Source organism: Miniopterus natalensis, chromosome 21 (assembly GCF_054644295.1).
Source record: "Miniopterus natalensis isolate mMinNat1 chromosome 21, mMinNat1.hap1, whole genome shotgun sequence".
Lineage (NCBI taxonomy): Eukaryota > Metazoa > Chordata > Mammalia > Chiroptera > Miniopteridae > Miniopterus > Miniopterus natalensis.
Genome location: NC_142101.1, coordinates 7,877,125 through 7,904,504, shown reverse-complemented (window position 1 = coordinate 7,904,504; position 27,380 = coordinate 7,877,125). Strand labels below are relative to the sequence as shown.

Below are 27,380 nucleotides of genomic sequence, written 5' to 3'. Positions count from 1 at the left end.
TGCGGGACCACTTCACACCCACTAGGACGGCAATAATTTTCTGTGAAATGGAAAGTCTCAAGTGTTGGCAAGGATTAGAGAAGTTAGAGTCCTTGTGCATTGCTGATGGGGATGGGAAACGGTGTGGTTACTGTGGAAAACAGTTTGGCAGTTCCTCAGAAAGTGAAACGCAGGATGAGTGTATGATCCCACCATTCTGCTCCTAGGTACACCTCCCAAAGAAATAAAAACGAAGCCAAAGAAGACCGTGTGCCTGCATGTTCACAGAGCACTGTTTATAGTAACAAAGAAGGAAACAGCCCCAATGTCCATCAACAGACAGCACATAAACGAACTGCAGTATATACACACACTGGGATATCACTCAGCCTTGAGAGGAATGAAGTACTGACACATACTGCAACATGAGAGAACCTCCAAACACAAACCAAGCGAAAGAAATCAGACATAAAAGGTCACACAGCACGTGACTCCACTATCATGAACTATCCAGAACAGATAAATGCCCCAAGACAGAAAGGACACTGGCTGCTGAAGGAGGAAATCGGGAGAAACTGCTTAACAGACATGGGGCTTTACTTTGGAGTGATGGGAATGTTTTGGGGTGAATGCGTAACACTGTGAATGTACTAAATGCCACTAAATTGTTCACTTAAAAACAGTTAATTTTTGTGTTACGTGAGTTTTGCCTCAAAGTGTTGTGTAAGTCAAAGTAGTGTGTTTCAATGAGTATCCATGAGCTATATTTTTATAAATGTACTCAATTAGGCAATTAAATTAAATTCTAACAACTACCATTTCTGAGGCAAAGGATATGAGCAATGTTGAGACCTTTCACGTATGTTGCTCCATTTCCCTCCCAGGACGCAGTGACCACCCCGCTGCCAGGGGAAGGCTGGGCCGGCCTATCCCCCACTATGAGCACCGGCATCCCTTTCCTGTCCCCCAATCTGTAAATAGTACTAGTGAGATTCAACTTTGGCTTTAATGGCCATTTGCATTTCTTCTTTTGTAAATCGCTCATATCCTTTGCTCATTTTGAAACTATATGAATCTATTCCAGCACAAGATACAGAGAATTTCTAATTATCTATTTTCCAAATAGCCGGGTATCCCATCACTGCTATTAAACTATCAATTTCAATGCCCTTTACAATACATACTAGGGTATATTTCTAGACTTTTTTTTAAAGGAATCTTTGAGATTATGTATATCCAACTTCTGCAATAGTTCTGACAGAGAACTGCCCAATCTCCACATGGAGTTTGACTTTTAAAAAATTCCGGTAATTCATGTTCATTGTAGAAAGCACAGAAAAACCCCAAAACAGAGATAAAAGTCATTCAGAACACCCAGATGCTTTGAGTCCCACTGTGAAACTGTTGATGTCTGTAATCAAGAGTGATAATTCTGAAATCAGATGGCCTAGGTTCAAATTCCTTTTCTCTGACACTTACTAGCTCTTGGTCGCTGACTTTTAGCCTCTCCAATTTTTAGTTTCTTGACTTACTGTAAAACAGAGTCAATAATAGTACCCACCTCACAGGAGGGACTGTGAGATTTAAATAAGGAAACATGTTTATCATTCTCATTATCATCTGGTTTTGAGAAATAAATGAGATATTGTTTAGCAACCTGCCCTTTCAATTTAATAACATAATGTAAACACTTCGCCATATGATTAATTTTTCTTGTACAGTATTTAAACTGGTGAGATTACATATCATTTTAATATTTTTAAATAAAATTTCAATTCTCTGCAATACACATGCATTTTGTTGTTGTCTCTAGACTTTCTAGTCCCTCATCACGATGCTTATTCTGACTTCAGTGTCACAATGCTTCCATTATTGTGACCTTACAATAAAATGTAAATTGGTGAGGCTTTGCTTTACATTAGATGTAATTTTTCCCCCAAAATTTCTTGTCTATTTGGATAAGCATTCTTTCTTCAGAAAAATTCGGTCATTTAGTTACAGTTCCAAAACAAAAATCATTATCCTCTATGATTTTTACTGGAAATATATTAAAATTGTAGATTAATGAGAGGAAGGAAACTTGACTTTTTCAAAATTTAATCTACTGAAGTCTTTCATTAACCCATGTGAAATTTTATAATTTTTATATAGAACTTATATATTCAAGTTTGTTGTGAATTAAAAAGAAATTGGTTGATACACTGATTCAGTACATATTTGTTGAGCTGTACTGTGTTCCAGTTGAGGCCTTAGCCTCAATGGTGGTCAACATCAGAAATAACCCCTGGCCTTGAATTTAGAAATTATGGTTCAGTGGAGGAAAGGACAGTAATCAGAGTCACACAAAGAAATGTAAAATCACAACGGTTTATGAGTCAGGGCACATTTTGAAGCAGCCAGTATATACTGATATCGGCCTGCCTTGTGTAAGACCCTCATCCCCATTTTAAAGTCAAGGAGAATGGGCAGAGAGGCTAATTTGCCAAGGCTCCACTCTGGCAAAGCAGTGGAGGTGGGGCTTGAGCCCAGGCAGTCTGGTTCTGAGTCTGTGCCAGGAACCAGTAAAGGGAGCTCGGAGGAAGTTAAGGATTTCACAGGTGAAGGTCCAAGGGAGGCTGGCAGAACTGGGAGAGCTGTGCAGGCAGAGATAAGCACCCTATATATATTGTCTTCTTAACTGCCTAAGGCTGAGTATTTTATTTGTCCACATCACTGCACTCTTAACAGCTGTATTGTCTCCATTTACTTAGTGAATAATTGTATCATCTACATGTAATTATATCAAGGTCTTTTTAATATTTATACTCACTTAGCATCTTACTGTACTAGATAAAACCTCCAAAAAAGTGCTCAAGAATACTAGTGACAAAAGGCATTCCTGCTTATCAGTAACATTAATATTTCATTTAATGACCCAGAATTTCCTCAACTTTTGATAAAAAAATTTTCATTTAACATTTATAAACATCCAGTGAGAAGCTTCTGTATGTGGCTATGGGTTGAGATGGATGGATTTTACCATAAAGAGGAAAGATTCTTCTATTCTTTGTTTTACTTAAAATTTCAAATCAGGAAAGCTGGCTGACTTTATCCAGTGCTTTTGGATATTTCTTTAAGATAATCATGATCTTTCTCCTTTGACCTATTAAGGTAATTAATCAATTTTTTCAAAAGTTGAACCATACATGTACTTCTAGAATAAACTAATTGATCAAGGCAGATTATTCTTTTCATTGCTTGCTGACTTCAGTTTACAATTTCACTTAGGACTTTTATAACTACGTTATAGCTTTCTTTTACCCCCATCTGTATTAGAGTTTTTCTCTGTCGACAAAAAAAAAAAGAGTTGTTTGTTAGAGTTGTAATGAGTCTGGAACAGGAGATTAAATTTGTTCTTCAATATAAAAATATCTACTTCACCATGGCTTCAATTATTTTACAATAACAACCCAACCAGCTGTATTTAAAGGGTATAGATTTCCATGGAATTAGGAAAAGCTCTGTTTCCCTCCTTGCTTAGGTCATACAAGTAAAATTCAATGGTAGTCACTGCAGAAATATTCTCAAAACGTATTACAGAATCTCATCTTTTCTTTAAACATCACCTTCCTGGCCATTTCTTTGTTGCTTCCTATTTTAACCTTATTAGCAGAGATTTCTACAGCTGTCTCTTTGTTCTGAAGGCCTCCATCGGGCACACAGACCCTCATTCATAACACACGTTTGCATCTCCTCTCCATGTACCTGTTGGCCTTATTAGTTTATCTATTTTATTCCTTTTACATTTTATTCTTTTTAAAGAACCAACTCTGGGATCTATTTACCAATTCTATTGTTGATCTGCTTTTAATTCATTTGTTCCCGGTTGGTTCCATTTAATCCTTCCAACGTCCCTTCTCTCTCGTCTGGTTTCTCAAGTTAAGTATCCAGTTCATTTATCACTTATTCCCTTTCTTCTTTAACACTAAGAAGCCATGGGAGGCCTAAGCAGGAGGCAGGATCACTGGCAGGTGTGCAAGGACAGAAGGACTGGGGACCAGAGCAGGGAGGCCAAGCGGGAGGCCGTGGCCAGTTTAAAAATGGGAAGCGTCCAAACAAGGCAGAGGCCACTGGGTTCAAATAGAGGGTCATGGTTTAAAGAGATATATGAAATACAAATGACAGCGCTCTGAGAAAAACTGGGCACAGCCAGTGGGAAAAGGCACCGGCTTCTGGTTTGGGCAGCTAGAAAAGGATTGGTGCCACGAACTGAAATTGTAAGTTTAAGAGGAAGAACAGTTTTGAGGAAAAGAACTGCCTTTGGTGTTGAGCCAAGAGCTTGTGAGATGCTGAGCTGGAAGCTGTCTTGCATGTAGTTAGGAAATCCCAGACAGAAATAAGAGCTGTCAATGTGAACTTGATAATCATTGCCTTAGGCTCATTGTACGCATGGGGAAATAAGCTCAACGTTAATGGACATGTTCAAGGTCATAAAATGAAGGAAGAGCGAAGCTGAGACATGCCACATCTGCACTCGAGGGCACCACACTGATAAAGGTCCAGGGTACACTTGCCACCGCTCCTCCGCTAATGCTTAACGCTGGCAATGATCGGTGTAGGTACAGCAACGCCATCCACTTCTTTCCTCCACACCTAACACATGGCTGACTTTAAAAAGGGCAGACTGGGTGCAGAGACAAGAAACAGAAGACTCAGGAAGTGTTTCTTTACCTCCCTTAACTGCCTAAAAGAATTTAGATAGAGGGCCTGTAGCAGCAGGAAGAGAGCCATCACCAGAGATAGCTGCAGAGTACAGCCAAGTGTCTTGAACTAGAAGAGAAACTTAGCAAGACTTGTTAGTTCAAAGTCCTCTCTGTCCCTTTGTCTCTGCACAACATGGCAAACGTTTGTTTACCAAACACCTGTTCTTCCCATCTCCCTGTGTAAGGCTTTCCTTCCCTCTGAAGTCCCAGACCCCTCCCTGCCCCTTTCTCCTCAGCTCAGGATGGCATATAAAGCCTCCAATGCCTGACTGCCTGACTGCCTGACCCATATGGATAAAATTCAATTTTGTTTTTCTCCTGTTAATCTGTCTCATTTCAATTTAATTCTTAGACCAGCCAGAAGCAGCTAGAAGGGTAGAGGAGAAATGTTTCCTCCCCAACAGAGCTGACTGGTAGGTTCAAGAGAGCACTGAAGACGCGGAGGCAGAGCATATAAACACCTCCTTTGAGGAATTCTGCTGTAACAGGAAGCAGAGATGATGCAGTGGCTGGAAAGACACTGGTCCTGTCTTTGTTGCTTGTTTTTTCAAGATGGGGGCCATTAGACCCATGCGGATGCTGATGGAAGACAAGAGGGAGTGATATCCTGCGCACAAGGAGACTGCACCAAAGGCCAAAACTGCAGGCAGACTGATGCTAGGATGGTGGGGAAGCATGGAAGTTGTCTTCTAACAGATTTTTTCTCAATGAAATAAGAAAAGGGCATTACCTCTTAGAGAGAAGAGGTGGCATTGGAAGTAGCACGTATTTGTCACACATTGAGGTCTGCAAGTGAAAACTGAGTGAAAACTTGCAAACAGCAAACCCATGGCCAATCCCTGAAGGAAAACGTTTTGTAAGAATTCAACAGCTGCTGGACTGTGCTTATCACCTGACTACCTCACTCTCATTATAACAGACAGTGTGCTGAGTTCACCTGAAAACAACGATAACTGAGCTTTTCCTATGGACAGGCCAGAACTTGGAAGTCAGAGGCCAGGTATTTCTTGATAATTCTAGTCCTAGGTGTAAGGTAACCTGGGAAGAGAAGGAAGACAGCATTGGTCTGGCAGGCTTTCAAGAGCTACCTGAAGGCCAAGAGGCTGCTGTGTAGCATCAACCTGTAGCACCTTTTGCTTTTTAGCAATTTCTGCATTTGTAAGACAACCATGGTTTAGGACACTGAACACGACATTGTTCCATGGGCCTAGTGGTAAATTTCTTTTAGAATGTTATAACAGGAAAAATCTCCTCTGAAGAATTTACATACGTCTTTTATTCTAATAAAATACTGCTCATTGGCACCTGAGATGTGCAAGTTATTAAAAAACACCTTGAAGACAGAGGCTGCCTACTGAGAATTAGATTATAAAATCAACATATGATTAATCCATTAGAACAGGATTTTCAAAGCCACCTTAAAGAGACATAAGGGCTTTCTAACAGAACATGAATGTAATCTGATCAAAGCTGTATTAATTAATCCACATAAAAGTATTAACATACGTAAAGAATGTACAAAACCAAATGAAAAGGAGTTGGACAACTGCAGTGGCGCCGATCCAAGAACAGAGTAGGGTGGAGGGTGCCGTGGCCAACAAGCTGGGCAGCTGGCCTTACCCACAAAGGCTGCCGCTTAGCCTGGGGTTCAACACTGGATGGAAGATATAGCAGGTGCTCAAAGGGGCACATACTTTTAAGAGCTGAAGACTTTCTCATAAACCCGTACATACTGTTAAATGTCTACTGGGAAAGCTGAAGCAGAGTCAGGCAGTGATATGAAAGTGTTAGCGACAAGGGAACAGAGTCACTCAGAATATCCCAAACACAGGAGGAAAAGTCGCAAGAGACATCGACTGGTCTGTCTTTCCTGTAGAAGAGGCGCCGAGCAGAGGATGGACCATCTGACACAGGTGCTGAGCAGGTAAGTCCACTGCACCATGCTGGTTCCTGAATTGGAAATAAAGCCATACCAAGTATTCCAAATGAAGCTAGGGTAACATGGGGTGAGGCTTTATTAGCAAGCTTAAAAATAGGCATCACTTAATGGTTGGGGTTCTTTCTGGTTACACAAGCTGCTCAGTTTGTGAAAATTCATGGAGCTATACACTTATTTTCTGCGTATATGTCGTATTTCAACAAAAAGTAAAAATAAAAAAGGTAACAGAAGGAGAAAGTTGGAAAGCATTAATCCAGAGTGAAAAGCATTAAAATTCTGCTTCTTCAATATATTCTGTGCATATTCTATCTCCAAGAAAATATGACCAAACATAAAGATAAGATGACCTCCTTAAAACATCACATTGTGATAAGGGGAAGCTTTAAAAGTCGGTCACTGGGCCAAGTATTAGTGCGCTGAAGTCAAGCCGTCTACACAAGGCAGAGAGACTAATTGGAAAGTTTTTATACGGCAAGTGCTCTGCCACTTCCTGTCGCCACGTTCCACGTAGGGCAGAGTCCAACACCCAGGCCATGTATTTTCTGCCCTCATCCAGAGGGAAAGAAAGTTAACCCTCATCACCCAAAGCTGAATGTCTATCAGCATAGACCTTTTTAAAGGTAAGTGTAATCCTTAACGACACCACATCTATATGAAAAAGCTAATGGGTGTGCACATACCGTGGACTAGCACCTTCTCAGCCTCATGCCACAAAAAGGGGCTCCTCAACCACACGACTTTCTGAAAGATGCTGCTCAGTTAGCAAAAGAAGCAGACACCCTCAGGGCAGCCCACGGTGGCCAGAGCTGGGCAAGAAAACATCTGAATCTCTTCATCACCCGTGCTACATTCTCTGCGAGCGACTTTACACTGGCAAATCTGCTCACACATGCCTTCAAAAAAGATCAGAAGAGATTTGCCATAAAACTATATATAATAACAAACAGACAGTCAGGGCCAAGGCAGAAAAAGGACTGAGCAACTATACTAACAGTAAAGGTTACCACAGGTGCCATGGCTGAGCATAAAATTTTATTTGGTCCTTAATTTCCTCGTAGCCAGAACAAAAAAGGAAATAGCTCTCATTATAAAAGTTCCCGTCTACAGATTCCTTATCAGAAATGACTGGTTCCTTGGTTAAGGAAGATAACATTTGTAACAATCTTTAAGCCTCACTGACTTGGTCAAAAACACAGAGCTAGATTGCTGGTTACTTCCTTATTTTTCTGCGCACAGGCACGATTGCACTTTCCTCCACACAGAACAATGGGGAAACTCAAATCTGGGTTATTCATTTCCCCAGAGAAGCCTCAAGAAGGCAATAAAATCACAAAAACTCACTGTTCTTATTAATACTACATTTTCAAAGAAAAAAAACAAAAGTTTTGGAAACAACTAGACATTAATGCATCAGCTCTATAACATTAGGGTGTCAAATTAAGATACGTATTTACTTAACATTTCTCCAAATCTCACCCTGTCCAAGTCCCTGCGCACATCACCTGACCAGAGGCCTTTCCGGGCCCCCGCCCGAAGCAGCCTCCCCACATTGCTCTCTATTCTTCAAGGCACTATCACCAGGCCCTTTATACACTGCCTTCTCCCCCACTGGAGCCCAGGCTCCACTCAGGAACTCAGCCAGCTGTGCTGTGTCCCCAGGGTCTTAGAATACTGAGTGTCATCTAATGGCACACAAAGAGCTTTCCCATGAAAGAGCAGAACCATTCTAGCTCTAGAAGTTAAAACATTTGGGTCAGTGAAGCATCCTTGCATATATGTAAATACAAAATTCTAGAAATTACTTAAGAATATAACCTTCAACAAACAATGCTTAAGGGTGTAGGGCTGTAACACTAATATTAGTAAGAAATTACACTAATATGCAAACATCACTGAGGAGATAAGGCACAAACGGCCCCTCTACTCTCCTGTGTAACCTCTCCTAACTTCTCTTGGCCTCAGTTTCACCTTAGATAAAATGGGGATAAAAAAAGCACCTACTTCAGTGTCATGAGGATTAAGTAAGAATGTACATAGTGTTTACAAGTTTGAAACTGAGGGAAGGACTTGTGGGAAAACTTCTGTTAAGTATTTCTTCTCACAATTCCAAACTAATAGGGCAAAGGTAACGAGGAAAATGTATTTTTATTTGAAAAATATGTACATTACAGTGTCCTTTTTAAAAGTAACGTTATTTTCAGCACAGGAAAGCAGAGAGACAATCAGAAGTTTGTGATTATACGTGCTTTTCAAATAAGAAGTGCAGCCCTGGCTCGTGTGGCTCAGCCAGTTGGCATCGTCCCATACACTGAAAGGTTGCCAGTTCCATTTCTGGTCAGGTCACACACCTGGGCTGGGGGCTTGACCACTGGTAGGGGGTGTGCAAGAGGCAGCCAGTGGATGTTTCGCTCTCACATCTATGTTTCTCCCTCTCCCTCCCTCTTGCTCTAAAAATCAATAAAAATTCTTTAAAAAGTAAAAAGTACAGTGTAAAAATGTGCTGGAGGAGACCAAGCAAAAGGGGCCTGAGGAATAGTAAAGCTCAGGCAGAGATAACACAGGATCATCCACACTTGCCATCTCCACAGCTGGACCTCAGCCCGCTGACATCCGGCTCCTTCCTGGGCCTGGATTCCCCTTGTGGGTGGTCCACACAGCATGGCCAACCATTGCCAGTGCACTATTCGGCGCCATGGGCTCCCACTAGCCATTGTTTTTGGCCCCACAGTCACTGGGGTTGTCTTAAGAGACTACATACACAGCTCAGCAGCAGTGTTCAGACTTAGGCCCAAGCAGGCACTGACTCATCCATCTGAATCCAAAAGCTGTGACAAGGCTTCTGAAAGTGGCTGTGCTCCTGTGTCTGTCCTCTGTATAGGGATCAGCTGGACTCAGACATGCTGGTAGATGCACAGGCCAGCAAGTGCCGATGACATGGTAATAGTCGGTGAGGTCAAGTCTGTCTGATTCTGAAGAACTGAGTGGTTCTGGTTCCTGGCACTAATCTAGACCCTTATGTTGACCATATGGGGGTTCTGGATACAGAACATGAGCCCCTTGGCTGTGATATAGTTAGTTGTAAATCCTGAATCTGTTCCTACATCTGTTCTCAGGACAGAGTGGGGATAGCACAGGTTTCAGAGGGTCCTGCTTCAACCTGCTTGTCCAGAACAAGGAATGAGGGAGGAGACATTCTGGAGTCACATACTGCAGCCAGTAAAGCACCGGAACAAGCTGGAGCCCCAAGAAGCACAAGCAGTGGACTCCGGGAATTATTTACTGGGGCTGACGACAACAGTGGCAAAGCCACTTTAGCACCTGTCAGCAACTATTGGGACAGTCATGGCTGTCTGAAAGACTCATGCCACTCATTTGCAACAGCACATTTTAAATTCCAAGCTAAGTCAAGAAGTACTACATGGGGGAGGTAAAAAGAAAACTGAAACATTGAAATAAGTTGTGCTTAAAACCCCTAGAGCAGCATTCACCCGCTGAAGCAGAGAACATTAGACACTGGTGTCGGTGTGTGAGACTGGGGGATGGACAGGATGATTCCTCCCGGTTTCTGAAAACCCACATCTATCTTCATCTGGAGGAAAGCACAGTACGGGACAGCGCTGGCTCAAATGAGGACTCTTGAACACCGGCATAAGCCTGATGCCACAGAGTGAAATGATATCAATTGATTTCAGAATATAAATCGATTTGTATCTTCCATTGCCAAGAATCTGGGTCTCCCGTAGTGAGTGAGCCATCACACAACTATAGGAGTGAGGGGAAATGAAGATTTACACAATACATACTATTTGCTAGTAAATACTACACATGTATTTTCCTCCGACAACCACTTAGTGTTTAAGACAGAGTTTTATCTGGAGCCTAACCATCTGGGCTCCCCCTTTCACAGCTCTAGGACCTCAGGATATGGATGATTTCACTGTGCCTGGGTTCCATCTGAAACAAGGAGCCACCATTCAATGAGGTAGTTACTGGTGTTCTGATAGAGGCTAACCGACCTCAAGCTCTCACCACAGCACGGGGCACACGGCAAGCTCTCAATCAATATAGGTTAGCTGTTTCTGAAAAGCAAGCCCTGTAATTAGGTAACAGTTGTCTTCAACTTACAGAGGCGGCAATTTTGCAAAGACCAGACAACTCGTTCTGAGTCCCAGAAAGCGGCGTAAAGGCCATTCTTTTTCCACCGTGCAATGCTGGCCCTATTTATTCATGCTGTCACTAGCCAAGGCCTGCTACACAATAAGTCGGTCGCATACCTCTGGGCCAGGGGGACTTCCTCAAGGAAGTCGGACTGTGCTAAAAGGAAACCGGAGTGTGCTAATCTTGACATCTCATCTCAACCAAAAAATACGACTGTCTCCCAGGTACACGCTGCTAAAGAACACTGCCGCCAGGCCACAGGAGCAACTTCATAAAAGTGAGCCAGGTGGACCCAGACCTTTTAAAAGCGAGCCTGAAGGCAACTCACACAAGGGGAGGGGAGGGAGGGGACTGAAGGGCGAGAACACCCCCTACAGACCTTCAAAACAAAACGTGCACATGGATGTTGCCCCTCGCAGCTCTCACGACTTGCTTAGTGGAGCCAAGAGCGCCCGAGCCCAGTGAATGAGCCGGCTGGGTCCCCTGCGCACACGGCGACGCTCACCGGCTCCAGGCCTGCGGGGCCTCACCTCCCGGAGGCACCTGACGGCCTGCAGCCCGAAGCAACACGTCAGAGGGCAGACTGAAAGGGGCTCGCTCTCGGGTCCCCTTCTTTCTCCCAGGGGTGGAATTTTCAGAGGCTGTGTCTCATACAAGCCATCAGCCCGGGAAGCCAGGACACCTGATGTCCAGGCCCGACACGGGCCAGGCACCCCTGCTGCGGGCGCCGGCCCTGCGGCTGCGCCCGCGTCCTCCTCGGTCGCTCAGTCCCGGCCTGGTTCCCACGTCACCAGCAGGGGCCGGGGAAGGAACGGGGGCTCCCCCGGCCCTCTGCCGGCTCCTCCGCCACCCTCTCAGCAGTTGTAGGGCTCCGGAGAGGCCGCCCTGGCCCCGGGAGCATTCCGGCGGCTCTCTCCTCTGTTCTCCGCCCCCCGCCAAGGCGGCCGCGGGAGGAGGGCGCGCGGCGGCGAGGAGGCGGCGGCGGGAAGCCGCCCCGGGGTGACACCTCGTGGAGCCGGCTCGCGCGGGAGCCCTGGCCGCGCCCGGCGTCGGAGAGGCCCGGGCGGCCGGCACGTCGGCCCCGCCAGCCCCGCGGCACCCGGACGCCTGCCCGCCCGCCCACTCACCGCCGCACTCGGCAGAGTACTGGTCCCCCCAGTCGCCTGACTGCGGGCTGCAGCCGCCGCCCGCCGGGGCCTCCTGCTGCTGCCGGTGCTGCAGCTCCTGCTTGAGCAGCGACAGCGGCGTGTAGTGCTCGGTGGCCAGGGCGCCCGGGCGCGGCCCCGCGGGCAGGACCCCCAGCAGCAGCAGCACCAGGACGCGCCGGGCGGCGCCCGCGGCGGCCACAGCGCCTCCCCAGCAGCAGCAACAGCAGCAGCGGCAGCCGGCAGGTGCCATCTTCCCTCAAGGCGCATGTGCGGCGGCCCTCGCCGCGCGCGGCGGCCTCCGGGACTTAACCCGCGCCTGGCAGGTGGGCGGTGGGAAGGAGGGCGGAGACGGAACGTGGCATTGCCTTCTGGGAGTTGTAGTCCCGGCTGGACCAGCCTCGGGGCCCCTTTCAAGTGTCGGGACTACGAATTCCAGCAAGCACCGCGCGGCGCAGACTTTCCGGTCTGGCGTCTGACGTCTTCCGCGGCCACTGAATCGGAAGTTCTGGGCTTCGGTTGCTTAGAAATGGGCACCGGCGGGAGGGGTGGGCTACGGCCGGGCAAGGGGAGTCCTGACGGGATGACAGCGGGCAAGGGCCGCCTCGAAGAGGTGTCAGCGACTCCTGCTGCTGCTGCTGCCGCCTCGGCCTCCTGCCAGTACAGGTGTATCGAATGCAACCAAGAGGCCAAGGAGCTGTACCGAGACTACAACCACGGCGTGCTGAAGATAACCATCTGCGTGAGTTGTCAGGTGTGGGGTGTCCTTGGGAACAAAACGGCCTGGCGAGATTTGGGGACCAATCTGCACCACCTTTTTCGGGTGATAAAAAAAAATCGAGTTTGAGGACCTCCCGGTACAGTGTTCAGTCAGCCGCCCCCCCTGCCCGTCCGTCCCGCCTTCGCGTGAATACCTGTAGCGAGAACCCGCGGCCCTGCGCTGCTTTTCCCGTGTCCGTCGGGTTTGCTGGGGAGCCCTAGCCCCGCGAACGGATCCTTGGGCGCAGACGGATGTAGGTGTTGTGCAGAGAAATGCAAAGATCTGAGTCGGTTGACAATAGGGCTCACGCTAAAGCTGCTTTATTTTTAGATACTCTCCCCTTGCTAGACAAGCGTTAGCATTCTTACACTCCATACCCCATTTTAATTCTCCTGAAATATATATATATTTTTTAGGCTTGATGCATTGTGGTTATCGAATGAACAGTGTTGTGCACAAAGCGCGGTACTAAGGGTTGGTATACAAAAACCGAAAACGAGGGAGTAATAATTCTGCTCTCAAGGCGTTCATAGCCCGATTATAAAGAATGGGCTTCTGTTTCAAAAGTCACAAAATCGAGGGCATTAGCAAAGAGCCTGTCGCATAATAGGCAATCAGTATGTTCCTGTCCTGTTTCTGATCTGGCGATTAGAGAAACATGGCCTGTAGTTATGTACAAGGGAGTAGACAAGGAGTGACTGTATCTGTTTATTGTCAACCAGTATGATCACTCGGGCTCATGCTCCCTCAGTTTACGCTCCTCTCTCAAATGCTTTCCTTTGCTTGGAAAAATTTCAACCCTGGTTAAACCCAACGTATTGTGTGATCTGCACACTTGCAGCTGCACAGTGCTGGGGGAAAGTGCCGTGCAGCCCTGAGCACTCACCTCAGGTAGGCCCTCAATGCCGTCTCGCCATCACCTTGTGTTTCACTGGTCCATTCACTTTCCCAGTGTTCTGAACAATCCAAAAAACACCTCCTCTGTCCTCAAGTTTCCCGTATATCCTCTCCCGTTTCACGAAGAAAACAGAGAGCGACCACCAGCTTTGCAAACACACAAACCCAGTACTAAATTTGCTATTCATATCGTCTTCCCTTCTGATCTTGTGTCTGAACTGAGGGACTCCCTGTCTAAAGGAAGTGCCTTCACTTGCGCACGGGGTCCCATCCTCTCCATTTACTGCAGGACATGCCCTTCTGCTCCCTGCTGGATCACGCCCACCAATGTATGTATCATTATTTCTTTAAAAACTAAATTCTTGACCCCACTTCCTCCTCTCGCTCCTGCTTCCCCACCTCCCTCCCCCGCTGACAGAAAAATTATTTAAGAGATGTCTGTACCTGCTGTCTTTATCTCCTCTGCTGGTTTCCCTTGAACCTCCCTCAGACTTTCAAATTCCACCCACCGTTTCACAAGAAACTATTCTCGTTAAGGTCACCACTGACTTCCACTTTGCCAGCCCCTTCTCAGTTAACTATCAGCAGGGTTTGACCTCATTGCTTCCTCCTCCTGGAAACCCCCCTGTGCAATTGCCAGGACACCATGCTCCTCTCTTTCTCTCCTTATCTCACTGGCTATTTTCTCTCACTCTCCTTTCTGGTTCTGTCTTACCACCCTTATTTCCTAACCCCAAGGCCCCATTCTTGGGCCTTGTTCTGTTTACACTCCTTTGAAGAGCCCATTCTTGCTCATGACCTTAAATACCATCTAAATTTGACAGTCCCCAGATTATTGAGATATACTCAGCCTGAACCTCTCCCTTGAACTCCAGACTCAGATATCCAACTTCTCTCCCCTTGGATTTCAATAGTTATCTCAAACCCTCACAGTGAATGGGAACTTAGTTCTTAAGAGCAAAAAAATCTGGAGTCATCCTTCATTTTTCTCTTTCCCTCACATTCCTGTTTATTTGCTTAGCGAATCATGTTTGTTCTACCTTCAAATAATGATAGAATCCACCTCTTCACCACCTCTGTGCTGCATTCATAGCCCAAGCCACCATCATGCCTCGTCGGGACCATTGTCATAACTCTAAGCTGGTCTCACTCTGTCACCCTTGTACCTCTTCAGTCTCTTCACACAGCAGCCAGACTGACTTTTTAAAAATATAAGTTAGATAATGCCATTCCTTTGGTCAAACCAAAGACTGCATATTTTGTTCATTAATGTAGCTGGATCACCCAAGACAGTGCCTAATACATAGTAGGTACTTGAAAAATACCTGTTGAATGAATAAACCATTTCTAGGTTTTTAGATGATACTATACTTAGCCATCCTGGTGTGAGAGAGAGCAGTAAGTTATATGTGGTCTAAACTTAATGACCTTTGGACTGGTCCAATTAAATGGTCCGTCTGAAAGATGACAACCACATAATAGTGAATATAGCCTTTTGTCCAAAGAAAAACTAGTGCCTGTATATGCATTTTAGTTAGTAATGTTTAATAATATAAAATAACCTTTACTTTCTTAATTGCTGGCATTAAGGTAACAATGAAACCCCTTTCCTAACTATCAGCTTCTCCATACTTTGATTTATGGAAAGATAACTATTGGATAGCTGTTTAGGTCAATGGCTACAACCTCCCTCACTTCCCCCACATTGTACTTTGTCACCCAAGAGATAGATTTGAGAGTCATATTTGGAATGTTGACTGGGGTACCGTACCTTATGGGTTCAGTACTGTACACAGTCATTCGCTAATGGGTGTGCGTAATGTCCACATTCGTACTATGCTAATGCTTAGTAATACACCTAATAGCATCACACAGGACAGATCATTTTGTTGCTGCTACACTCTAAATATTATAACATAATATAATTTTTAACAGTCTCTCCAAACCTGAGATTAAAAAGTAAAAAGTTTTTAGACATCAGGCTATGTGTTGTGAAAAAACACCCAAAGTTTCTAGGTGGTCTTACAACTAGTAACTCAGACATACTTTGGTCTCTTCCCTGTGTATCTGGAGTCAGCAGTGTGGTCATCCCGATCTCCCTTCCCTTTGTACTTCGTGTTTTTCCGTTGCCATTCCTCCCAGCCTGCCTTTCTTTTCCCTAATTTTCCTCCATCCAATGGAAGCATGTCTCTTGCTTTTAGCCATTCCCTCTGCTTCAGCTTTTCATAGTTCATTATAATTATGCTTAAAGATAGAGTACTTTTATATCTTCCAGTGCCTGGCCTACTAAGTGCTCAGATGTTTGATAAACTCATTATGATAACAAAATAAAACAGGGCTCCTGTGAGATTCCATAAGTGTCGGTTCTGTTCAGCAGCGCAGCATTTAACAGCCACTTCTGGGTGCTGGGTGCACAGATGAGTAAGACACAGCCCTGCCCTCAAAGAGCCTAAAATCTAGTGAGTTCCACCTTTGAGATGTGTTTGTTTACTGTGGAGCTAAAACTAAACAGATTTGAGAGTGAATGGGAATGGAGATAGCCCTAGAGATGATGGGAAGCAGCAGGAACATTCGTGACAAAATTAGCCAATTGATATTCTGAAAGAGATGCGATTCGTTAGGGAACTGCAGAACATAAGTCGTGTCCATGTTAAGACAGGTCAGAGGGCACTGTTGCAGTTCCCAGGGTGCACATGGTCCCTGTGCTGCAGTGAGGTCTTCAAGGACAAATTGCTCTTTCAGGATGCTTGTCTATTAAGTAATAAATGATATGGAATAGAACAATTTTGGGGAAAAAAAAAAAACCACCCAAAAACTTATCTACTGAATTTAGCTATCTCCCAATAGGATGTTTTACTACATTCGTTTGTTGCCGTATGTGTGGTTTTACTCCTTACATTCAAGGCAAAGGAAGCACTCGAGGGAAAAGCAGATAATAGAGTCAGGACAAGGGAGAAATGGGCCTAAGCTGATAGGAAGGGCACCAGCAGCCTCTAATGGACTCTTGGTGTTTATGCTCTAAGGGAAGGTGGGCATAGCGCGTGGCGTATCACATGGTACCAGAAGCTGCCGCTTCTATTTGGGTCATATCAGCCTGTGCTCATTCCACTGTAGCACTTACAGTGGCGTGTTTGTCTTCCCTTCTAGACTGCGAGGTCCTTGAGGATAGAGACTTGGGGCTCCAGGTGACTATGCAGCACCTTGGAAGTGCCTGGTCCTCAGAAACAGCTAAGGATGGAGAGCTGTTGTTTTGAATGTAATGGCCACTCCAGAGACATTTGTCAGACAAGTGACTGCCAGAGGAATAACTGTGCTGCTGTGTCTCCTGCTGCTGGTTTCTGCCTGTCTCCTAAAAACCATCCCAATCCTGTCTTAGACTTGAGGTGCTGTCTGAAGATGGGTTTTAGAGAACTTGTAAAGACCAGAGAGAGGACCCTTAACCAGTTAGTGGTTTCATTTTAAAAGAAGTAGCATCTCTGGTCATCCAATCTCATCCATATGAGGGAGGAAGTGTTCCCCACGTAGCACAGGGAGGCGATCTAGAAAACAGCTCTTTGTCATGAATATAGAATTTCTGATGCTGTGGCTTCTGTTTAGACACTGGCTTAGTCTTTGCTCAGCTAAAAAGCTGCAAAATTAGTAACCTCTCATGCCTCCACTTTATTAGGTGGTTTAAATTTGAGGTCCTGGCATATCTCCCTTCATTGGTTCACTCGGTGGGTGGAAAACATGCTCACATCTTGTAGTGATGTGAATGATGTGGGGCAACTATAAGTTGGAAGTGAATCTGGTCTTTCCTTACACCTGGAATACAGGGTTAATACTCTTCAGTGCACGTCATGTTTCTTCTACACTTTGATGTAATTAAAACGCCATCCTACTGTGTTTGCATTTCCATTTCTATTAATCTTTCATCTCTCAAAGTTTCAAAATGTTGTGTTTGAATTGTAGCCATTTTTGATGAAATTTTGTAACTAATACTGTTTCAAGTTCATTTCTAATGAGTTTGTTCCTATATACCTACATTTAAAAAAATTTTTATTGATTGATTTGAGAGAGAAATATTCATTTGTTTTCCTTGTATGTGCCCTGAGCTGACTGGGATGGAAGCCATAACCTTGGCGTATCAGGGCATGACTCTAACCAGCTGAGCTTCCTGGCCAGGGCTACACCTACATTTTATATGTTCTAATGGTGTTGGGATTTGATAACAATGTAATCACGTGTCCCAAAAAACCCCACACACAACACATTTAATAGGAATTGCTGAGAGCCCTGGGAGCCTTGATTTGGATAACCTAGAACCAGGCTGCACAACCCAGCTCCTTACACACAGCCGGCACTTTCCAGGGTGTCTACTAGAGCAGACACATATCCTCAATGTTACTGGGAAAAAAGGCTTCTCTTAGAGGCAACCCAGGATTGTTGGCACTGTGCCACATCCTTCTACCTGTAGCTCTCAGAAGCTCTGGGGTAAGGGTTACTTTTCTGAACCCTTTTTTCCAAATCATGTTTCAAGAACCACGAAGTTGGGGGTCATCTGTCCAACAGGCAACAATTTATCAGTGAAAGTATATTATAAATTTATAACAACTCCTACAAATTGAAAGTAGAATTTTCTGGGATACTTTCCTGCTAAAATCAGTCTTTAAATCAAGTATCTTTTTAGCTTCTTAAATATGAAATTAAAAGATGAATATTTCTAGCCTAGGAGATTATATTTAGTCATTTCTGAAACCTTGTCTTGATTAGATGAACAGTTTGTATCTGGATGGAAGTTTATTTAAGTAAATGCTGTTATGGCCTTATTGTTTACAAGTCCAAAATAGTCTGTTATTTTGAAATCCTTTAAGATTTCAGAATGTGTGAATTTGCTTGTTCTAATATTATTTTGCATTATTTCAGAAATCCTGCCAGAAACCTGTAGACAAATATATCGAGTATGATCCTGTTATAATTTTGATTAATGCTATTTTATGCAAAGCCCAGGCCTACAGGCATATTCTTTTCAATACTAAAATAAACGTAAGTTGTGATAATTTTTTTTATATTTCTAATCTTGCTTGATGATACTTTTACATTTTAAAAGAATAATTTTGAACAGAATTGGAGAACATTTTATTTAAAAGAAATCCTAGTGAGGGTGGGTTCTTTACTTGATGATGTGTGGAAGTTTCTAGAAATAATCAGTTTTTTTTAAAAAAGCACACAGTGTTTAGTGAATATTTAAGAATGTGGTCACTGGTAGGAAACTCACAAACCATAATCTGGGTTACCTTTTTTGAAACAGACGTCAATTGTTTTTAACAAAATAAAATTAAATATATCAAGTAGGGAGAGAATTACACCTGTAAGAAATAAGCAAATATTAAAAGCAAAATATTTAAAAATATAACTTATTGCATTTTATACTTTGCTCTTGGGGGAATGCATGAGGTGAGTAACAACATTGAACTTAATCAGAAAAGCCCTAATTTATAAATTGGATTTTTCAAAATACACATTTAGTGTATTGGATTGTGAACTCTTCAATAGTTTGGGTTGGACTGACATAAAATACAGAACACCCAATTAAAATTGAAAATCAGATAAACAACAAGTAATTTTTAGTATATATCCCAAATATTGCATGGGACATACATATACAAAAAGTTATTTGTTTATCTGAAACTCATATTTAACTGGATGTCCTGTATTTTTACTTGCTAAATCTGGCAACCCTGAGTTTGGGCTAACATGGACAGTAACAGTGAAATTTATTTATTCCCCCCTCCCCCCAAGTTAAATAACCAGGGCAGTTTTTAAATTACTGGAGCATTGATCCTCAAACTTTGCTGCACATGGAGTCACCTGGAAGGGAGGGAGGGGACTGTGCTTAATCCTTCCAAGTCAAAGCCTCAGTCAAATCCAATTAAATCAGAATCTTTGGGGACGGGGGTCCAGGCATCTATCTTTCAAAGCTGCAGTGCAGCCAGGAGCTCACACTGATGCCTGTCCCACGACTGCAGTGGGTTTGCACACACTGTTTCCACTTTGTATTGATCAAGTTCAACCCACAGGAGAAACAGATAAGACAAAAACAAACTTCACACCCTTTAAAATTCCCAGCTGACTTGCACCTTTTACTTGCTATCTTCCAATCTATTTATATTCATCCAGCCTAGGGGCATTTTTTTAAAATTCACCTTCAGACGAATGGTTTCTTAGGCGCTATCATGGAATCCTCAGATTAAATCTCTGTTTTGCTATTTCCACCTACCCACAAGGCACATAAAGCCTGTGCTTGATTCTGTCTGTAAGCCAACTGTTGAAATTTTGATGCAGGGTGAACTACTGTTTAAAGCCACGATTCTTAACTAGGGGTGCACATTAAGATCCCCTAGTGTTTCAAAGTATGCGTATCTAGAACGTACTCCCAAAGACTCCAAATCAGGATTGGGGCCTAGACATTGGCATTTTGAAAAGTCTCCCCTTGTGATTATGATCAAGACATTGCTAATTAAGAACCACTGGTTTAAAAAAAGAAAGAAAGAAAGACCCGCTGGTTTACAGATTGAATGCAATTACGCTCTTAAGTGGGCAGTTCGGAATTTGAAAAGCTACTAGATCGGACGTTTTCCAAAACCACAAACACATACTGTGTCTGTACCTTTGGAATTAAGTACAGTTAAGTGCTTCTCTACCTAATTGGCAATGTCTTTTTGACTACCAGATGCATGGGAAACTCTGCATATTTTGTTTGCTTTGTGAAGCCTACCTGAGGTGGTGGCAGCTGCAAGATTCAAGCCAGAACACCGATCCTGACGACTTTATCAGATATGCTAAGGAGTGGGATTTCTATAGGATGTTTGCAATTGCTTCTCTAGGTAGGACAAGCCATGCTTTCTGTTCTTAGTTAGCTAGTGCTTGCTTCTGTTATTAAAAATAAGGCGCATGGTAAGAGGAGCTAGTTAACATAGGACTTGAGGCTTAGTTTTCAGCTCTACCACTAACCTGCTGAGTGAGTTTGTCTAAATTACCTGCTTTCTTACTTTTTTATTTGTTACCACACCTGTGGTATGGAAATACCATCAGATTAAATTGTCTTTATCCATCTGATGGATATTAGCAGATTAAAGAGTTTCATAAAATGTTTTGAGACATAATATTGTTGATAAATCCTTAAATTTAAGTTCTAATTTTCCAATTTGAAAATGACCCAGGCCCCATCTTTACTAAAACAGATTGATAATTGCCAGGCATTATCCAATGTATTCTACTAATGCAGTGTATTTAACAGGGAAAACCTATTATTTATCTGACTGCATACAGGGAAATTGACTACTATCTGAAATTCCTTAAGTTCAGGAATTGCTTTACTGCAGAATTTGAATTTGTGACAGGTCAGAATTGTGTTGTGTTCATTTCTGTGACTATTTTATTACTTACTGGTTTCCATGCTTCTCTGCTCCTAAAATTCTTTGATTATTATGAAGCATTATAATCCACTCCAGTGTCCTGTTTCTGGACCCTATGTCCTCTTTGGTCCCCTTCTCTATCTGCCCTTCCTCCCTGGGTCCACTCATCCAGCCTCATGGTTTTAAAATTCATCTACATGCTGAGGATTCCCAAATGTACATAGTAATATTAAAAATATCCTTGGCCCGGCCGGGCGTGGCTCAGCGGTTGAGCATCGACCTAGGATCCAGGCGATCAGGGTTCGATTCCCAATCAGGGCACATGCCCGGGTTGCAGGTTGTGGGCTCGATCCCCAGTGAGGGGTGTGCAGGGGGTGGCAGATCAATGACTCTCTCCTCATTGATGTTTCTGTCTCTCTCTGAAATCAATAAAGATATATTAAAGTGTATATATATATATATATATATATATATATATATATATATCCTTAAACACACCACCTAAGCCAAGAACTAGAACCTGATGTAATTTTAAGCTTTAAAGCAAAGCCTCTTAACATTTCTAAAGGTAAACTGCCTTACGGACTCTGTCTATGAATGCTTTCTGGAAGGATAAGGAATTGCGCTAGTTTGTTAAAATCAGTAAGGGACATTTTTAATGTAGGTGACAGAGCACTCAAAATCCTGTAGGTAATGGGCACTCAATAAATGGCTGAAGAATGAACAAAGATAGTGTCTTCCTATGTAATTCTCAGGAGTCAGGGCCCATCTTGCAGATTTAAAACCCTCTGTTCTTCGGTTTAGTCTCCCGTGGAATCTCCTGCACTTAAGTGGTCAAACAGAATCTTACTTCCGAGAAGGAACTTCAGAAAACCGATGATGACCCTCCTGATGGAGTTACCTTTTCTTCAGTGGGATGATGAAATACTTCATGAGAGAATTGTTGAGATATATTTCTGAAATTAGACCAGCAGGATTTGACACAAAAAACAAAAAATAAAGAGGAGGAAGGGGAAAAATTTGACCTTGATACACCCTTTCTTTCTTAATGAAGCCAGCTGATACCTTGTATTTTGGGTTGTGGTTCATTTGCTTTCATGGGGATATGGTGTGTGTATTTGGATAGGGACATTCATATTTTCATTTCCCATTTCCTTCTCAGAACAAGCTGCCTTTTTTATTGGCATCTTTACTTTCCTGTGGATAGAACAATCCATCACAACGAGAAAGAAACCCAACTTCGTCTTGCTGCTGAAAGCGTTACTGCTCTCCAGCTACGGGAAACTCCTGCTGATCCCGGCTGTCATTTGGGAGCATGAGTACACACCGCTGTGCCTGCGACTCATTAAAGTGTTTGTCCTCACATCAAATTTTCAGGCAATTAGAGGTATGCTTGTGTTGTATTCTGCCTTCTCAGCTTTCCCCACACACAAACGCTTATAGCCTTATTTCTAGATCACAGTTTTTGCATAACCTGTTAAACACTGGAGATCTTTATAGAATAATGACAGTGCCTAACGTTTCTATAGTGCTTTGTACACAGCACGTATTTAGTCTTTGTTCAGTTGAACCACATGGTGCTGTTTGGTTTTCAGAATGTTTTCATATGCACAGTCTCTGTCCCGTGAGGTAAGCCGGGCAGCCATTATTACCTCTACTTTATGAATGATTTGTCCACATTTACATGGTGGGGCAGCCGTCAAGCCAGGACAATTCCTGCTCCACCAAGGGAGGGATGAGCCACCCTGTGTGTCTTCCTTTTCCCACACACTGTGAGGAGTGCTGTTTTAAATGAGCTATTACCTGATACTTTTTATCATAATGCTTATCATCTCGTCACCTGTAAAACTGAGAGTACCCATTTTTTATGACCTTATTTTATTTTCCCTTTTAATATTAATGGGAATCTCTGTCTTAATTTCAGGAGTGTTTTTGTTGTAAGCAGATGCTTTGCTTCTCTCAAAAGGTTTGCAGCTGGGAAAGTGGGAGAAGGTAACAGCATAGATCAAAAGAGAAGAAGTAGAGATTTTCTAAAAGCAGCTTTACAAACAATTCCATTCGTACCACATAATTTACATATCATTTAATAATGACAATATCATGTAATTAAACTCTGAGGAGCTTAGCAGTTGCCTTTTCTTCTCCAGTGACACTAAACATCAGCCGCAAGCTCTCCTTCCTGGCCGTCGTGTGTGGCCTGCTGACAGAGAGCACCATGGTCTACTTCTTCAGGACGATGGAGTGGGACATTGGCAGTGACTGTGACACCTATAAGTCTCAAGACTTCTGAGAGGTACAAAAGCACCTCAGTGTTCATGCACTCAGACAGGCATCCTTCTCAAACTGGACAGGTGTCATTGTAAATAAGTAGGCCCCTTCCAGAACCGCCCCCTGGCCCTGGATTGCCTCTGGGACATTAGTACATGTGTCACAGCATCCTTCACTTTTGCCATCCTCAGTGACATCCACATCTGTGTTTTTCTTGTGTCGAGAGCCCTGTTCTCACAACTTCTCTCACACCTCCATCCAACTCACTCCTGCTAGGATCTCAGACTCTGAAGTCTATCCCATTGACAACTTCTTTTATGCTTTCCCCCCTTTCTCCTTCCACCATCCCTGCCTTTTGCTGCCATTTTCACATCTAGTCCTGTGACCTCTGATTTCTACTCCTGACTACCTTGCCTCTCTTAACCACACCTGCAACCTCCGTTATGTTGGCTCATGTTTCATATTTGTTCATGTCTTATATTAAAAGCCCGTGTGTTTGTGCCTGGCTCCCCCAGACTGGTTAAAGTTTGGTGCCAAGAGAGACCATGGCTGAAGACTCCATGTCTCCCATGGCACAGGGCCTGCCCTCATAGTGTTTGTTGGTTTGATTTAGCAGAAGGTGCTGTTCCAAACACTTCCTCTATTTTCCACAGTTTTAGTCTTCACTATTTGTGGCCTGACCAGCTCCATCTGGAAACAAGAAGAAATAAGTACAACCAAACTCCTCATTTCTGTTGAGTGAAATAAAGTAAAGATTTAAATAATTCCTGACTAAGAAATCGATGGTTATGGCATTTGAAAACCCAACCCTACCACCCCTCATTGTCTCACCCCCACGTATAGGAAACAACTAAACCACACACAGACACAGACATACACAGGAACCTCACACAAACACAGGGCGTTGCTGCAGGGACTGACACGCAGCGAGTGAAGATTGGTACTTGTAGACTACTCCAGGTAAGCATTAAATGAAGAGAGGAACATGCATTCGTGATCCACATATAAAAATATGTTTCATTCCTATGTCATGCTTACATCTTTTCATTTAATGTTAAGTTACTGGCTTTAAATAATATATTTAAAATAATACTTTGTATTCTTATAACAATAGAAACACTTTTCTCATAATAAAGTCAGGATAAACTGAGCTTTTGTCAATTTTTTTTTAATCTTCACCTGAGGATATTTTTTCCATTGCTTTTTAGAGAGAGTAGAAGGGAGGTGAGGTGAGGGGGAGAGACATTGATTGGTTGCCTCCCTCACAAGCCCTGACCAGGGCGGAGATTGAACCTGCATCCCAGGACGTGCCCTTGACTGGAAATCGAACCCCCTACCCTTCGGTACACAGGCCGACACTCTAACCACTGAGTCACTCTAGCCAGGGCAAGCTTTTGTCAATTTTCAATTCAGTATCTTCCCCTGTAATGTAAGTTACCTTTCAGAATGGCTGATCGAGAAATAAATAACTAAAAACAACGGAATTGTACTCTTTATAAGAGTGGATCATATCTCAGTGAAGCTGTTATTAAATAAATATTACCTTTCCCCTTTTCTCTCTCCCTGTTTCACTCATTTGTTCTTTCACTCATTATTTATTCATTAAACAGATACTACTGAGCACCTACTATGAGTGTGTCAGACACTGGGATACAGTGGTGAGTGACACATGGCCCTCTGAGTAGTGATGGATTTGGAAATATTAGTCGCTAATTACAGTACAGTGTGATAACCGCTCTAAACTATAAGTATAGGGCCCTAGGGAGATACACAGTCTTAGAAGTCGAGAAGGTCTTCCAAGAGGAGAGGAAAGGAAAGGAACCTCACAGTATCCCCGGTAGAAAAGCGGTACACAGAGAGTCCTTAGAGGGCGGAGAGTGTGTGGCGTGTGTGCACAGAACTGCAAGTATACAGCACAGCGAGTTAGTGTGGGCAGTGGGGGTTTTCACATGATGTAGGAACTCACGTGAAGGTCAGAGTATGAGGGGCCTCGTGAGTCGTGTTGTATCCCGAGGACAATGAAACCAGCAGGTAGTTAAAGAGAAGAGTCCCAGGTGAAAACAAGACCAGTTGGGGCACCATCACAGCAGCCATGGGATGTTGACCACCAGATGGAGCCTGTAGATGTCAGGGTGGAGGGAGAAGTGGTTCAAAGGCGTTCAACCAGAAGGAAAGGTCAAGTGAAAACAGGGAGTAGGAAAAATGGCAGAAGATGTAGTACTCTGGTCATAACTTTCAAATCTTTGATCTTTAACTCATAATGAAGAGAAACACATCACCCATTTATAAGTGCATACTCCATACATCCCCAGTCTCTTGATCACCATAAAGGTATTTGTTATTTCTTTTTTAATCAAGCATTAGATACCCCCCCCTTTCCTTGGTGGCAGTGAGTGTCCATGAGCATCGTTAGCTCAGGGTTGTGGGATGTGTGCTGGAGGAAGCTCATCTGGTCCAGCTCTGATCGTAGACTCTGTTCAGCTTATTATTTATTCCATCACTCCTTGGAGTGAGAAAGAGAGTAAGACCAGGAAGAAGGCAGAGAGGCTGCCTTCAAATGGCCAATAGGACCACTTGGAGGAAGTGACCAATTCTCCCACTGCCTGCCCAGGCAGTTTCTTTCCTTTCTGTTCTGTCAGGGGCCCTACATTCTCAACAGTTTATGAAAAATTTCAAAGATACAAAAAAGTTCAAAGAATTGTACAGTGAAAACACATATATCCACCACCTGCATTTTATAATTATTAAGTTTTGCCCTGACTTTTTAAAAGAGCTTGTTCGGAGAGCAGAATTGCTGTTACACTGGCAACTTATAAGGTAGTGGTGGTGCTTGTGCTCAGAATGATGTCTGTTTTCCAAGCCACCCTCCCCCCACAAATTGAGATGTGGTCTAATAACAGTAAAAAAGGTATTTATGGGAAAATCCACTTGAAGATATAAATTAAATCCCTCTTAGATATCCTATTTTTACTGAAAATCACGTGCACTCAGCCATCACAGTCTTGGGTCACACAGTGGCTGCACTGACAGAGCCCACTGGTGGCTCCTGAGTTTTCAACACATCAAGAACCAGAAGCACTCAGTCTGGGGGAGCCCTGTATAGACATTAACAGGCCCATGAGAAATGGACAAGTGGTCTTTTGTTAAAAGATTTTCTGCCAGAGTATTTGAAGCCCTTTGAGCTAAATCTGGAGGAAAACATCATGGTGTATATATGAGCCAAAGAAAGAATATTTTTAGGTATTTACAAGACAAAAAATGACTGAAATGCTTAAAGTATTTTTTATTGATTTCAGAGAGAGGAAGGGGGAGAAAAATTGATGCGAGAGAAACATCAACAGGGTGCCTCCAGTGTGCGCCCCGACTGGGGCTCAAACCCAGAGCCTAGGTACAGGCCCCGACCAGGGACAAACCTGCCACCTCTTGGTGTATGGACAGCGGTACAACCAACTGAGCCACACGGCCGGGCTAGAAAGTCATTTAAAATCACAGTCGCATATGAAGCAGCTGAAGCTTGGAATGGTTAAGAGATTTGCTCAAGGTCACACAAGCATATAGTGACTGAACTGGGACTAAAACCTTGGCCTCTACTCCAGGTCTAATGGAGATCCCTGGGTCTATGTTGGTCTTCACTCCTGGTCTAATGGGGAACCCCTGGGTCTATGTTGGTCTGCCCTCCTGTTCTAAGGGGGGTCCCTGGGTCTATGTTAGTCTGCACTCCTGTTCTAATGGGGGGGTCCCTGGGTCTATGTTAGTCTGCACTCCTAGTCTAACGGGGGATCCCTGCATCTATTTTCCCTTGTTAAGAAAGGAGATAATTTACTGTTCTTCAAATACAATTAGGAATAAAGAACAATAGAGTTTTAAATAAATAGGGAACTCAAATGACTAAAACCAGGTTTAAATATTAGTTCTTGGTCTCAAGGGACGAAGCTGTAGAACATGAACAATTTATTTAATTCTTTCCCAGTGGAACAGCTGTGATCCTTTAAGGTTGTGTTGTACCATTTTGATACCTAGCACACCTAACCATATCCTTCCGTTATGAACCTGGGAACACAATCTAAAGGGAAATATGCTTAACCCAAGACTCAA

The 27,380-nt window shown here is 43.5% G+C and overlaps 2 protein-coding genes across 9 annotated transcripts in view; one reads left to right on the top strand and one right to left on the bottom strand.

Annotated features, from left to right (window-relative positions):
- The window catches only part of TTC13 (tetratricopeptide repeat domain 13), a 59,194-nt gene extending 46,978 nt beyond the window's left edge, over positions 1-12,216 (bottom strand). For all 5 annotated transcript variants that reach the window (XM_087828967.1, XM_087828968.1, XM_087828969.1 and 2 more), the window contains exon 1: positions 11,946-12,216. In XM_087828967.1, the coding sequence (XP_087685093.1) occupies positions 11,946-12,216 (271 nt within the window). The remainder of the gene's footprint in view (positions 1-11,945) is intronic.
- A 276-nt stretch (positions 12,217-12,492) lies between these two features.
- Positions 12,493-24,329, top strand: ARV1 (ARV1 fatty acid homeostasis modulator). 4 transcript variants are annotated; one of them, XM_016196015.2, is made up of 6 exons: positions 12,729-13,949; positions 18,526-18,645; positions 20,333-20,486; positions 22,180-22,404; positions 23,165-23,310; positions 23,939-24,329. In XM_016196015.2, the coding sequence occupies exons 1-5, from the start codon at positions 13,626-13,628 to the stop codon at positions 23,305-23,307; spliced, it is 966 nt and encodes a 321-aa protein (XP_016051501.2). In that variant the 5' UTR covers positions 12,729-13,625; the 3' UTR covers positions 23,308-23,310; positions 23,939-24,329. The 4 variants fall into 4 exon arrangements, with proteins under 4 accessions (XP_016051502.2, XP_087684964.1, XP_016051501.2 ...); XM_016196016.2 differs by lacking the exon at positions 12,729-13,949 and adding an exon at positions 12,493-12,705 and having other exon boundaries at positions 23,165-24,329; XM_087828838.1 differs by lacking the exon at positions 12,729-13,949 and adding an exon at positions 12,493-12,717 and having other exon boundaries at positions 23,165-24,329.
- The last annotated feature ends 3,051 nt before the right edge of the window (positions 24,330-27,380 follow it).

What these genes read in the sequence shown, in the direction of transcription:
- ARV1 (XM_016196015.2), top strand. Translation starts at nt 13,626, where the DNA reads ATGCCGTCTCGCCATCACCTTGTGTTTCACTGGTCCATTCACTTTCCC. An exon ending in GCTGGATCACGCCCACCAAT is followed by an intron (nt 13,950 to 18,525) that starts GTATGTATCATT and finishes GCATTATTTCAG; the next exon opens with AAATCCTGCCAGAAACCTGT. An exon ending in TTTTCAATACTAAAATAAAC is followed by an intron (nt 18,646 to 20,332) that starts GTAAGTTGTGAT and finishes TTTGACTACCAG; the next exon opens with ATGCATGGGAAACTCTGCAT.